This window comes from Rousettus aegyptiacus, unplaced genomic scaffold (genome assembly GCF_014176215.1).
Source record: "Rousettus aegyptiacus isolate mRouAeg1 unplaced genomic scaffold, mRouAeg1.p scaffold_m13_p_4, whole genome shotgun sequence".
In the NCBI taxonomy this organism is placed as follows: domain Eukaryota; kingdom Metazoa; phylum Chordata; class Mammalia; order Chiroptera; family Pteropodidae; genus Rousettus; species Rousettus aegyptiacus.
In genome coordinates this window covers 120,764,277-120,779,408 of record NW_023416307.1, presented here as the reverse complement: position 1 = coordinate 120,779,408, position 15,132 = coordinate 120,764,277, and the positions used below count along the sequence as shown (strand labels likewise).

At 41.6% G+C, this 15,132-nt stretch overlaps 1 protein-coding gene across 2 annotated transcripts in view; it reads right to left on the bottom strand.

The window, feature by feature from the left end:
- Positions 1–15,132, bottom strand: part of SLC6A11 (solute carrier family 6 member 11) — a 126,269-nt gene that overhangs the window by 66,311 nt on the left and 44,826 nt on the right. For both annotated transcript variants that reach the window (XM_016121381.2, XM_016121380.2), the window contains exon 6: positions 2,713–2,847. In XM_016121381.2, coding sequence (XP_015976867.1) covers positions 2,713–2,847 — 135 coding nt within the window. The remainder of the gene's footprint in view (positions 1–2,712; positions 2,848–15,132) is intronic.

Sequence of the window (15,132 nt, the reverse complement as noted above, 5' to 3'; positions counted from 1 at the left end):
ATTTGAATCTTATTCCAAAGACCACAGGAAACCACAGAAGGGATTTAAGCAAAGGGGTGCTCATCAGATTTATATTTCAAAAAAATCACTTTGTTGCTTGGTGGGGAGTGGCCTAGAGGGGTCAAGAGCCATTTCTGGAAGACCAACAAGGAGACCATTATAGTCTGTCAAATTGAGGATGGTGGTGACCTGGACCAGGCTGGTGGCAGCAGAGACAGAGAGTAACACAGATAGAGGAAGGGAGGTCAAGTAGGGGTTGGAGCCCATCAACTATCCCCTCACGGGCATCTGAGGGTTTTCCACCTCTTTCCAGAAAAGACCAAATAGTAAATACTTTGTATTTTGCAGGTATACAGGAAGGAGTCACCATAGTGGGCATGATGTTGCCCTCCAGCAGGGTGTGTTTGCAGGACTTTCTCTTGACTAGTGTCCGGGAACTTGGCTAAGATGTTCCCTATGGTACTAAGTAATGTGGTTGTATCATCTATCTGGGACACTGAATTCTGCTGTAGCAGCCTACCTGGACTGTTTGTACGGCAATGTGATTTATAGTGAATACCTGCTTTTCTTCTGAGAGTCTAGAATTCCGATTGATCATGCAGGCAAAAAGTACCTGTGTACTTAGTAAAACATCGCCATTAAAAACCTGGACTCTGAGTCTCAAGCAGGCTTCTGTGTGCAGAAATACTGCCCACATGCTGCTGCATTTTGATGCTGGGAAAAGTTCTGTGCAACCCCTCCCAGCAGAAGAACACAGGAAGCCTGCATGTGAATCCTTCCAGGCTCCACCTGATGTGTGTTTTTCTCACTGATGATAGAAATAAACCACATCCAAGAGTGTAACTGCTTCTGAGTCCTATGAGCCTTTCTTATGCATCACTGAATATCTGTGAGTGTGGAGGAGCGCTTTTCCTGGAACAGCCTTGGCAGGTAAGAACTGGCTTGGGAACTGAGGCCCCAAAAGGAAAGAGATGGTAGGATACTTATGGCAGACAATCTGAATGATGAACTCCTGGCCTCACCTTTGTTCTGCGTGTGGGTGGTATGTGTTTGTATGTGCTCATGGTATATGTGTAGGGCTTTAAGGTCAAAGGTATCAACTGGGTTTACTAAACTTTTCTGATCATTAGAATCCACTCTGAAGTTTCTTAATAATAATGATACCCAGGTGCCATCTCATATCCCAGAAACTGAATCTCCAAGGGTGGGACCTGGAATCTGCATTTTAACATGTTCCCAGTGTTCTGATGATCAGCGAGGTGTGGAAACTGGGAGATACTCGAGACTTTGACTGAACTCGAGGACTAGCATAAGGAAGCCTGTGAGCAAAGGAAAACAGGAAATCTGTCCTGGATTAAGGCAGAATTTGTGGATCTAACAAAAATACACAGACTGGTGAATTTGGAAATACATTTTCCAAAAGCGCTTCTCCAACTGAGCCTGTGCCATCAGAGATTGGAGTGGGTAAGACCAACAGTCAGGAACTAATTTTCTTCTTTGTAGGGATTCTACCTGCATTTCATGATGCTGCTGACAGATTCCTGGTGGTACCCTGAGCCTGGCACAGCAGACTGAGACAGAAATGAGCACACATCACCACGCCACCTGTACCTTAATGCACCGTAATGAGGTATATCTGAGTTGCACTAACCAGCACTCCATAAACATTTCCCTCCAAGTTCTCCTCACAGCAGGCTTGAAGGCACAGACTACAAACCTGATATTTCTTGCAAGTCTCATGTTCTACTGAATGCAGATTGCAAATTCCACTGCATTATCTATCTATGTTTGTTTTAATAGAAAAACAGATGCCTCTTCACCCAAATATCTTTGAGCACATTATTTCACACATTGAAATTATCTGGGGACCTCTAAAAGGTACTGATTCCTGAGACCTAGCCCCAGAGTGTTAAATTTAATTGGTCTGGGTTGTGCTTTGAAAATTGGTATTTTCAAAAGCTTCCCAAAAGCCATTAACAAGTAGTAGAGGTTAGAACCCCTGGGCCATAAGATGCTCTATTTTCACCTCTTATCTAAACACACCAGGCACAGCATCACGTACCCACTTAGAGAAACTCAGGCGTAAACATTTACTACCCACTATTCAGAGCAGCCAATGCCTTACCAAAGAGAACTAACAGGCCACAGTTATCACCAATTATTTCTTTCTATGAGTTACCCCCACAAAGAAAATCAATCGCCAGCAAAGATCCAGTTTTTCTCAGCTGTTGAGATCTGTGATCTTGGGTGGGGGAAAAGGTATGATTTTATTTTCAGTAACCTCTAGTCGAAATTTAGCATTTCCTTCAATTATGACTGCAGGCAACAGATCACAGTAATGTCAGCAGTAGAAATCCCAGGTATTTTCCTTTCGTAGTAGAGGTACCTCCTAATATCATTTATTGTCATCACTGCTTTGAAATCGTGATAATTACTAGACCTGTTGCTGGATCTTGCTATTTAATGTACGGGTAAAGTAGCACATTTTTATTACATCACATATTTGTCTTTTTTAATGTTTTGGTGGTTGTAGCTCAATATATTTGATTTACTATGTATTTAATGTGCACATTAAAAATTATACTTCTGAGAAGGGTGCTATAAGCTTCCAATCATTCAACTGGCCATCGAGCCTCTCTGGCTGGCATTAGGGGCCTGCAGAAGGCTTCTCAACAGTGGCAGGCAACTGTGCACTGAACAAATGACTCTTACCTGTGGGTCGGAGAGCCGAGAAAGGTCAGGATACAGGTAGAACTTGATGCCTTCAGAGGCCCCAGGTAACGTGACCCCTCGGATCAGGAGGATCAGAAGCATGACATAGGGGAATGTCGCAGTGACGTATACAACCTGCCCAGGAAAAGAGAGACAAGAATCAAGCAGGGTGACAGTGGTGGGGAGCGTGGCAGGCCCCTATTGTCTAGTTGGGAGCAAAGGGCTTCCCAGTGCAGCCATAAGAAGTGAACCCTTAACAGACTAGTTTCCTGCCTCCTCCCTTGCCACCCTCCCCTTAAGGGCTGGGTCTTTCAATAAGTATCTATTGAGTGCCTACAATGACATTTGACGTCACTAATTTTCAAATATTTTTTACCACAACCTACATAAAGAAATATACATATCACAACCCCGTATACATTGAGCTGAAATAGGAAATTTCACGAATCCATAGTCACTTTTACATTTGTGACACACACAATATTTCTTATCATACTCTATTCCATTTGTATGTCATACTTTATTTTTTTAAGCTGATCGTGACTTTCTAAGTTAACAGCATAATTCACCAATGGGCCAAGATCTACAGTTTTGAAAAACACTGCTCTCAATGAAAAGTTTTCATAACCAAGGAAAAGACAGGACAGGAAAAGATAGAAAAGGAAAGGATGAGCTGTGCAGGGCAGGAAAGACCCAGTGCTTGCCTGAAATCATTTCAGTGTGGTCTGCTTGGAGGTATGTAACTAGAACCAGCGAACCTGAGAGCCCCCTTCAGCCTAGAGATTCAGCGTAAGAATTAAGACAATGGAAGAAAAAAATCTTTTGTGAGTTTCCTCACAAAGAGGTGCTTAGAAGGACAGGGCAATACCTTCACAGACTATTGGGAGCTCCTGTCCTAGGGGCCATGCCCACTACCTGAGGTCCCTGCAGGACACAATGTCCCCTCTAATTCTAATTTTTTTCTCCTTTGTCATGAACTCTCCTCTCAGTGGGGCCTGCTCATTGTATCTGTTTAGATCAGCAACTTTTCAACATATGGGGACCACAGACACATCTTAGACTCTGATGACAGCTATGGACCCTTTTCTCCTTCCCCCAGGAGTGCACAGACACAGATATGTATGCAAGCTTTTGGATTGTTCAGAGACTCTGATTCCCCAGATAAAGAACCTGTGCTCTAAGACTTACTATCCTAATTCCTTCAATGCTAGTGTAGTCTCTCACTCCTTTCCAACCTAGGCTTTCTTTTACCAGTGGTACAGAACCTTCACTCCATTCATTCATCTATTCATTTACTCACTTACCCGCCTACCTACTCACATACCAAAAATACTCCTATGTACCAAGGACTGAGCCAGACTCTAGAATGTACAAATAAGAATGAGTCACAGGATGGAATTTTCTTTTTGGAGAGGCTTCTCCACTGGTAGAAAGATGAACATGCAGGTCGGCAGATAATGCATTATGTAATCAGGGGAGTGCAAAGGATGTTGGCACACAGGGAATAGAGAAGCTCACTAGAGAGGGTGGTCAGGGAGTGCTTCTCCAAGGAGGTGACCCAGGTGTTGGCCTGTAAATGTTAAGAATCAGTTCGGAATATGGGAAATGGGAATAGAAGGAAGAAGAGAACAAATAAAATTCCTATTACATGCTAGGCACTTTACATATAACAAAAGAAATGGTTACACTTATATAGCATTTCTCCTAGAATTTTTTCTATTATTATTCATTTTATTTTCATATAAATTAACACTGTAAGAAAACTGAAATAGAAATGCTAAATATAGTATTGTATACAACATTCTTTGTCTTAAATTCCCTATTATTTTATTGAAGAATGGTAAAATATACATCAGAGGTGTCAAAGGAAAAGAAAGACTACATAACAAACAATCCACTACTACTTCTTTACACTTAAACTACAAACTAAAAAGTAAGAGACTATACAAATAGAAACACTAGTTATTTGGTTGCTAAGTGACAAGATGGCAATTCAAACCCAGTTCTCAAAAATAGGAAATAAGAACCCGCATAGGGTGCTGTTGATGGGTGCTGCCAATACAGGCTGGAAGGCTGAATTATTTCATCCACTGTCCCTAACTTACAACAATAGCATCATCTGCAGCCCATTCACAGCCAATTCAGCATCTTTGTTTCGAAATCAACCATCTGTTCAATTTACATGTCATGTAATCAGTAAAACAATCTCTCACTGTCATATAAAATACAATCTAGAAAAGATGAATGAATGCAAGTCAAATATATACTAATAAGAGACCAACAGTTGATATTAAGAATAATAAATTAGAAGCCAGCAGTCAATAGGGTTGATGGTTCCTGACCAGAGAGCTAATAGTGCTATAAAATCTGTTTCCCTTAGCTTTGTAGGCACAGTCTCTCATAGATCTTCAGCATTTCATGTAAATCCTTAATTGTCTTTCTTCAAAATGAATCCCCCCAGTCAATCAGCTTAAGTCTATGAAAAGTCAGGCTTAAAATCTATTGCCTTTTTTTTATTTTTATGGTGACATTGGTTATTGAAATCCAGTAAATTTCAGGTGTACAATTCAGCAGTATGGCACATATATATATACTGCATTGTGTATTCACCATGCATAGTGAAATTTCTTTAAGAGATGAAATACTGCCATTTGCAACAACATGGATACACCTTGAGATAATCATGCTAAGCGAAATAAGCCGGACAGAAAAAGTTGAAAATCACATGATATCACTTATATGTGGGATGTAAACCTAAAAGCAACAAATGAACAGGACAAACGGAGAGTCATGGACAGGGACAATGGACTATTAGTTACCATAGGGTAGGGGGAGAGGGTAAATGAGGTAAAAGGGGTCAAATATGTGGCGATAAAATCTATGGCTTTTATTGAATAATTTCTACTTTCATCTCTTCTATGGCAGAAAAATAATGATCCAGAATGCCCCGGATCTGATTAATGTTATCTATGGAGTTTAACTATCTTAACCCCAAATGATGGCAAAACTTATGGAAAAGAACTATACCATGTACAACATAAAGACAACTGAAAATCATAGAAATTTGTCTGTCATCTGTGGAACCACTTTGATGTGACTAAACTTTTTGGTCATTCCCCCCCACCCCAGTCTCTTTTGAGTAGACCAAGCCACTAGGGTATGTCATTAAGAGGTTATTGATACCCTAGCCAAATATATCCTCATCAGGACCCTGGAAATATATATAGCAGACTGTTCCTCAGTGACCACAGTGGCATAATTTTAAATGATGGCTGATTATTTTGAAGCAGTTCTATTGTTTAGAGTTTTAAATGGATGCTCTGCTTCTACATTACATTTAGGACTACTCTCCCTCCAGACAGCCACACCTACATTTGTATACTACTTTTATAAAACCATAAGGGAAACAAAATATGCAGATGAATTGCCCAAAGACCACCATGCAGACAAGTTAGGCAGCTAAAATGGAACCACTGGCTAGAAAAATTGTTTTCTAAGTTGGGGTTTGAGAGTCTTGAGTCAAGAAACAAAAGGGTGTTTAGGGGCATCAAGATGTAATATACACAAATGGAAAGGGGTATAAAAGTTGAAAACACAACGATGGAGACAGCCTATATCTGTCACTGGTTTAAGCTCTCCTAAACTAAAAGCCCTTTCTAACTTGTTTCTATCTACCCTCAGCCATACCAGACACTTGGACATCATCTTTGATTCTTCCTGAGAATAGCTGTAGTCTGTCCAAACAATACAAATCTTGTCATTAAGAGACTGCACATAAACTGCATGCACGCTGCCACATCCTTCCTGTGTTCACTGCAGACATCACTAACTGATCATAACACTCTTTGCAGCTAAGCCTGGATGCAGCCTCAGAACCCTCCATACAGGACTCCAAGCAGCCCCCATTATTAGCTGGAAAGAAACCCACTCTTGGCTACCCTTGATCTCATCCATTTTTCATTTATGCACTCACAGTCCTTTGTCCTTGTCTTCAGAATTGTAAGACACAGGTGATGTACTCAAGGAAAAACCTGTTGAATGTGTAATGCAAGATACTCACAAGAAACCAAAGGGGATGCTGGAGAGACAGGCTGAAGGGTCCCTGGGAAGGGATTCAGCGTTCTGGCTGACATCAGGGTCGGAGCTGGGTCCCAAGGATAAGTAGGAACAGGAAAGGCTGAGTCAGGCAGGGAAGATGTGGAATTAGCCAGAGATGTAGAGAAGGGCATAGAAGGGCACTGTTCCTTGAGATGTTTGGGAGTCTCCATGTTGTCCAGGTGCTCAAGCTGGAGTCAGTCTTATCTCTTTCCTCAGCTTCTTCCATATTCAATCAATGTGTCAAGTCCTACCTACTTGACCTCTGAATATATTCTGAAGTCATACTCATTCTTCATCCCCACCATCGGGGCCCTTCACCACCTTTATTCTCTATCATGTGACAGCCCAATGCTGTGCACATTGTGGCCCAGGTTTCAAATACACGTATCTGGGATGTGTCTTCCTGCTTCTCTGAGTCTTCCCCCACCAGCCCCACATCCAAGGTTGTGGGATATAGTGTAAAGGGTTGGACTGGGCATCAGATGACCCTTGGGTTCCAATCCTGGATCTGCTCAGACTTGTGTGGCTTGACCAGTCTTCCCCTTCCCCACCCACTCTGCTCTCCATTGTGCCAGGTTCCTTGAGCTGGGAAGCATACCAGGCTCCTTCAGGCCTCCCTTTGTACATAATGTCCACCCCCAGATTTTGAACCACACACAGTGTTAGCCCTGGGTACATCTGAATCCTCACAAGGCTGAGGATTTCTCAAAGTCAGGGACTCTGCTTTCCAGTTGTCACATCATTGTCTTATCTACTTTACACATCAGGCAGCAGAGGCCCAGAGTAGTCAATTAGCGGTATCTCGGTCTCACTCTTTTTACCTATAACCCATGCCATCTGCCCAAATGTTGTTAAGAGACTGAAGCGTCACATCCTCCTTGACCCTTATCGCACATTCAATCCCCAGCCATTTCAGCATCCTCACGGCACGATAGCTATTTTCCACTAGCTGTTTTATTGCCTTGTAAGTTCAAGATTTCTAATGTGTAAGTTCAACAAGGAAAGAGTGTTTTGTCTTTCACTTTGTCTGCTGCGTCCAGGACAGTAAGTGGCACATAAAATGTGCTCAGTAAGTATTTGTTGGAAGGGTAAACAAGTAGGCAGGCTGAGACCTGGAACCCTGAGGTTAGAATGCAGGTCTTCAGAACACCACTTCATGCTTTGTCCATAAGAAACGCTGGATTCACATAAAACAGGATTCAGAAAATTGAATCAGATTTTAAGAGGAATGTTTAAAAGGAAATCAGAAGAGATATGGTTTTAAATGAAAGGGCAGTTCAGATACTGAGGGCAAGAAACTTCAACTGCAAGGTGTTTCCCAGCAAAGTTCAGTGTCCCTTTCAAAACATCTGAGGTCCTACCCCAGGATTTATCTGGAAGAGCCAAGCAGGGCCCAGGCATTATGCTAAATTACAGTGTTTGGTGATGGGCACAATAAGGTCAATGACAAGGTACCATCAAGCCTGGCTGTTCCTGGTCATTGCCAGCGGTGGCTCAGACCCAGGTGGGTGTGAGGAAGGAGGGTCTAATCTGTCAGACCTCTCAGACTCCTGAAATGAGTCTCCTGCCCAAAGTACACCCCTTTGTTAGGAAAGAGTTTTTTACTATTGTTAAATTTCCTTTTAGTGGGTCAAGACCTTCTGAATATAAAGGTTAGCACGATTGGTGGTAATTATACTGTATCCTGTTTTAATTGACTCTAATTGCTCATTTGCATTCCAATGCTGGAATTGTAGCGTGTTTTCCCCCTACTTCCAGGAGACAGCTATTTATTTCATAGCTGGAGACTGTCTGATCCTTGGGATTTGCAGAAGGTCTGCCCCTCCCTGGGGTTTCCATGATGACGGGGTCAACTGGAAAACTGAGTGTTATTCAAAAAGTATCAGGAAAGCAGGGTGGTGTGGAGGCAAGAACTCAGGACAACAGGGTCAGGAGATCCAGTGTGGTAGACAGCTTGGGCAAGTTACATACCCTCTCTGGGTATTTTACCATTTACAAAGAGGCAGGAGAAAACTAATCCGGACTTTAATCCCTCTTGTCCCATTTTCCCAACTCTTTTATTTATTTTTTTTTTTGAGGGGGATATACGTTAATCATGTTTGTATTATTTACTTCATATTTTCTATGAATCAATATGCTCTCTTACATTAAATAAATATGTGTAATAAGAAAAATGTTAATTAACACAATGAAGAGAAAACCATTATTTTTAAACCATAAATAGAAGGTAAACGCAATAATAAAATGCAACAAAAAGAAAATGTGATTAAATTCTAGCCAAAGGTGCTTTATTCAACAGCAAAAGTAGCAAGTGTCAGAGAGGCATTAAATGATAAGCCAGCACCTTACACTATTTTTCACCTTAAGAAACATGAAAAGGGAATATTGTTTCATTATGTGATTGGATGTTTTTAAATTGGAGTTCACTAAATCATCCTGTGGACCTCCATTAGAAAGAACATTCCCCATATTTGTTGGCAAGACTAGATGGATATCTGAGGTCCTTCCCAGAAACCACGGTGTTTACTAGAGTAGCCCACTGTTACCCACAACTCTTTTCAAAAGTTCAGGACTTCTTAATCCCTTTCACTTTCTTTGCCCATCCCCCATCCCCCATCCAATCACATCTGGAAACTCTCAATTTGTTCTTGTATCTATTAGCTTGTTTCTGTTTTATTTGCTTGTTTGGTTTTAGAGTCCATATATGAGCAAAATCTTATGGTTCTTGCCCTTTTCCATCTGACTTATTTCACTTAGCATAATACCCTGTAGGTCCGTCCATGTTATGGAAAATTTTCATTCTTTTCATGGCTGAGTAATATTCCATTGTGTGTGTGCACCACATCTTGTTTATCCATTTATTTATCAACGGATACCCAGGTTGCTTCCATATATAACTTCCAGTTACAAAATAAGTCATGGGAATATAATGTACAGCATTGGGAATACAGTCAATAATATTGTAATAACTATGTATGGGGGACAGATGGTTACTAGACTTATAGTGGTGATCACTTTGTAAAGTATATAAATGACTAATCGCCATATTATACATCTGAAATTAATACTGTATGTTAACTACAATTTAAAAATAAATTTTAAAAACTTTTCTAAGAGGGCAGATAACATGTTCAGCATTCTTACTATAAAAAAATAGTTGAGTAGGAAGACACAAGGGAATTTTGGAAGTAACGGATGTTTTTTACTTTGATTGTGGTGATGGTTTTAGTGGTGATGGTTTTAGAGGTGTGTGCATATGTTCAAATTCATCAAATTATATACAATAAAAACGTACAAGGGTGTGTGTGTGTGTATCAATTATGTATGCCTCGATAAATCTGGTTTAAAAAACGACTGGACTCCATGGAACTATCCAGGGTCCTGACACTGATTTGGGCTGAGTCTTCTGTGAGTCAGCTATCCAGAGCCTTGGAGGACACTGCTGTTACTTGAATACCTAATGGGTACCAGAAATGTGTCATATAGTAACTCTATCTGATCTTCATACCACTTGAATAGGTTCTAGCCCAATTTTCAGACAAAGAAACAAAATGAGGATTAGGGATTGAAATGGCTTGCTCCAGGTCAAAGAGCTCTAAGTGATAGGAAGTCTGCTTTCTCCACCACACATGCTGCGCTTTCTGTTGCAGACTTGGCCAGACATTGCCTTCCTGTTTTCAACTCCTGTTTTCCCCTCTTACTGTCCTTAACCTCAAGGGTTCAGCTTGCCTGACTTCTGGCAGCAACTCATCATTGCCCACTAATCCCAACCTCAGAAACACTGTTAGCACAGCCATTCCCCACTTCCCTTCTATCCAGGCTTGCCTCTGTGTCTGGAGTACACCTACCCACCCCATAAGGCTGGAAAGCATGGAACTGATAAGCCGATCCTTAAAGAGTCATTGTTTTGAATATCATTTGATTTTCCTGTTTTGGTTTTGAGAGAGAATTACCTGAATTCCCTGGTAAGAACACTACAGAGAAACCAAACAGTCTGGTATATCCTTCACTAAAATGTTATTGACCTCTGGGAACAAGATGTTATAGGAATGTGAATCTGAAGAGGGAAGAACTCCATAAGAACTTCTGTCCTACTCATCATTTCTATCATTTTTAAAAGTGTTATTCAAAAACCATTCTAACAGAAATTATAAATAAAAATTTCTGTCTGTCTTAAGAAACCAAATTCTAAGAGATGAGAGGAGTCATATTTTTACAAGAAAATAGTGAAGCTATTCACTATTCAAAGAGATAATGGTATTTTAGCAATGCAGCAACATTTCCACAGGAGTAAAAGTTATAATTTTTGTGCAATGACAAGTGGTTTGTCATTAGCTATGAAAGTTAGCCCATATGTAGAGCCTAAAAGAATATACCAAAACACTGGCCCACCTTGGGATCCATGTCTCATGGCATCGTCCCTGAGATGGTTTGAGAAGGAAAAGAGAGAAAGCAATAAGGGACAGGATTAGAATTGTGAGGCACCAAACTATGTGGGATGACCAGTTTCTAATCCTCATTCTATCACAGCAACAGAGACCATGAGCCCTCCCCTAGGATCTGATCTCCCCCTTTCTGTAGTAACAAAACCCCTAATCTTCAACTGGACCTATGACCTTCTAGAGTAAAGACAGTATTTCCTAGCCTCCCTTGCAGCTAGGTATGACTATGTGAATATGTTCTGGCCAATCGGATACAAACAAAGGTGCCATATACAACTTCTAGGTCATATCCTGCAAGGGAAGGGCTGTATCCTATCCTTCCCTTCTTGTCCTTCCCACAGGCTGTAATAAAGACCAAGTAGTGAGCTATCTTACACCCAAAAGAAGGCAGAGCAATGGATCATAAGGAGTCTGAGTCCCTAAAAGCAGGCAGCTTATGCATGAACTGTTATAAGAGAGAGAAATAAACAATCTTGTTTCCAGAATTGTTCTTTTAGGTCTCCATTCTAAAGAATTAAACATGTAGCCTAAGTATCTAACTACCAATTGCCTCTGTGATCTTGGGTAGGTCCTGTTCCCACCCTAACTCTGTAGCATTTTTCATTAAATGAAGGCTCTAGCCCAGAAGACCCACACCATCCCTTTGCACTCAGACATGAAGAGAAGATTCTGAGGATGACCAGAGGATCCTGAAGATGGACTCTTGAGAGTGGCAATCCTTCTACACCTGGAGTTAATCAGGAATGGCAACAGATAGTCAAGAAGTCTCTAAAAAGTTCTAGTTAGTAAAATTAAACGAGTATTTAGAACAGATGAGCCAAAGAGATCGTCACTTCTTGGTAAGCCACAGTGTTAATGTTCTCTGTCAGTTTAGAATGAGTTTGACAGGGTGGCTAGACAAATTTGGTGTGGACCCCATCATCAAGTAGAAGGACACATTCACGGGTTAGGTCTCTGTAGCCTCCCTAGCCTCCATCTGCCTCCCATGTGAAATGAGGATAATGCCTATTTCAAAGGCTGATAGAGGACTAGAGATCACCATGCAAAGCACCTGACACACAGCCATTGCTCAATAACTGGAAAAACTGTGATTGCCTTTGTTGCCCATCACTCGGTCAGTAGGCAAGAGAGTGGCTTCGGTGTTGCAGAACAGCGTATCTAGGGGTTCGAGAATGCAGAGAGGCTGGGGTAAGCCCTTTCTTGGCTGTAAGGTGGGAGGCAGGGGAGTGGCTACCAAAACTGCTTATGGGATCCTCTCACTGACAGTGTGAGTCACTGGCAATGTGATGGCAGTGGAAGGGTGGTATGAAGGACTGGTAATTCATTGGCTGAAAAAATCTGAGATAAGAAAAACATCTGGGCAGAATGGAAGTGTACACAGTCATCCTGAGGAGCTGCAGCAGCCGACTCTGGAATGAAGGCTAGAGAACAACAGGAGTAAGTCCAAGTGGCTCTTATGGATGATGATCCTCTGGAGTCCCAACTCCAGCCAACAGTTGTGGCAGCTGAGGGGCCAAGGTGCAAATATACTTAGATGGAATGGAAGAAATTATATGAGCATAAAACCAGTTAAGAACCAATTCCAATTTAAAAAGAAGGGACTCAAAAGCTGAGTTGGAGGAAAGGATGGGCCCTGGCTGTGTCATTACAGGGATGAAGTTCACCCAACAAGTGGGGAGGCCAGACTTTCGGGAAAAGCCAAGGACAGCAGGCATGGCCAATATTCATGAGGCTCTAGGAACCCAGCAAAGGAGCTTGGGGGCTCCCCATTAAGGGGTATGCAGTTGCTGAGGGCTCAGGAAAAGCTTATGGAGGAAAACTTGCTGATATTTCTCAGATGATGATCCTAGAATGCCACTCCCAGCCCTGACAGATAATGAGGGAAGGATTAGATACACAGGGCATCTTCAGCAGCAAGGGCATTGTGGGCAAGAAACCAAACACCTTCAGAGATCAGGGAATGGTGTTACTCTTATTGCTGATGAGTGGGCCATAAAGCTCATCTATACCCATAGCCTGTTTCAACCTTGAGATTCCATAACTTTGGTTTTTGATAATCAAGGACATCCCGGTGGGAAGCAGAGGGCAAAGAGGGAAGGGTGCTCCATTTAGAAGTACTGGAAGATCTGAACATACATGATAAGAATGGAACTAACATTTATTGTTGGGCACACATGCTTTATTCTTATGTTATCCAGTTCTACAAGATAAAATTACTATCGTTTCCATTTCACAGAAGGGGAAATTGAGGCATCCAGAAGGCGCATGGTTGCACAGCTCAAGAAAGGCAGGGTTCAAGCTTAGATCCATCTGACTCCAAAGCCTGTACTCAACTACTACAGAGTTCCACTGAGAATTCAAGTGTCCCCATAATCCAACCAGTTTCATCTCATACCACATCTTCCTGTACTGCCTGGACAAACCCTGTACTTTCCTGCATGAACACCTTTGCTTTGTCATTTCCTTCACCTAGGAATTCTTTTCCTTCTTCTCTAAATACCAGAATATTGCCAACCTTTAAGACCAGTTCAATTACCATGTCTTCCAGGACTCAGCATAAGCCATTCAGGCACAATGAAACATTCCAGTGAACAATATGGCATATAGATACAAAGATCGACCTTGACTTCAGGAAAGCCAAGTTCAAATCCAGCCTCTGGCACCTTCTATGTATGTGACTGACTTTCAGCAAGTTATCATCTTTCTAGGTCTTGATATTTTCTTCTGTACAATGGGGATAATAACAGATTAACTCAATATATTTATGCCTCGGGTTCTTAAATATATAGACTATGGATAACAGTTCCCACCCCTCATGGTAAGTGCAAGAGTTAAATGTGTACACAGCATCAAGCCCAATGACTTGATACATCAGCTCTTAGTAAACAGCTCCCCTTCCTCCTTTTAATTTGCCCTTATTTCATTCTACCTTGTCATACGCCTGCTTCCCCCTCCAGGTTGGGATCTCATGAAGGGGAAGGGCTGTATTCATTTTTACAGGCTCCGAATGCTTCTCACAAAGGCCTACATAGACTTTAAGTAGTTGATGAATAAACACATTCAGACCTCAGTAACCCAGGGAGAACAAATAGATCAAAATAGGACATAATCCCATTTGTCTGCAATGAGCCTTCAGTGTAAACTGCTCCTGTTCTCACTTGAGTCTCTCCATCTAAGAGTAAAGAACTTTCTGTTTAACCCAACTCATTTTTTGAGCCCACCATGGGCCAGAGCCTGCACTGGTTTCAGAGAGCATGCGGACAACTGAGCCAGCCCTAGACACAGACAGTGATGGACCACGCAGTGGACAGAGGCAGTGGGACATGAAGAGTGATAAGGTATGATCACAGAGGTCCTCCAGCAGCTAGGCTTTGAAGGGGGACAGGCTGTCCATACTGCTTCAAAGAGTCTTGATCTAGAATATACTTTGCAAATAAATTCCTAAGAGCAAGAAAGGTGAAGACATGGAGCATACAGGGTACTTCGGCCTGGGAACATCACCTCCAGGAAAAGAAACAAGCTCTGCATGGTGGCAGAGAAGCTGGATTCGAGGTGACAAAATACTTAAATAGCAACCACGGTCATTAAGATGGTTGAGCCCAATTCAAATCCTTGACCGTAGGACATAATAAAAATCACTGGATTGGGGGGGGGTCTACTGTTTAAGCCTATTTCATGGTGAATTAAGATTAGCTGAGGAGTAAATGCTATGGATTTTTACATAGATCTACTATAAAGACAACAAAAATGAAAACAAATCTTCAAACAAGCCTAAGCAACATAAATATTCAATGTAGTGCTCAGCCAAGCATACACTGGGATTAGGAACTATTATTTACTGCCTGGAAAATACACCTGATACCTTGGCTAATAATGATTT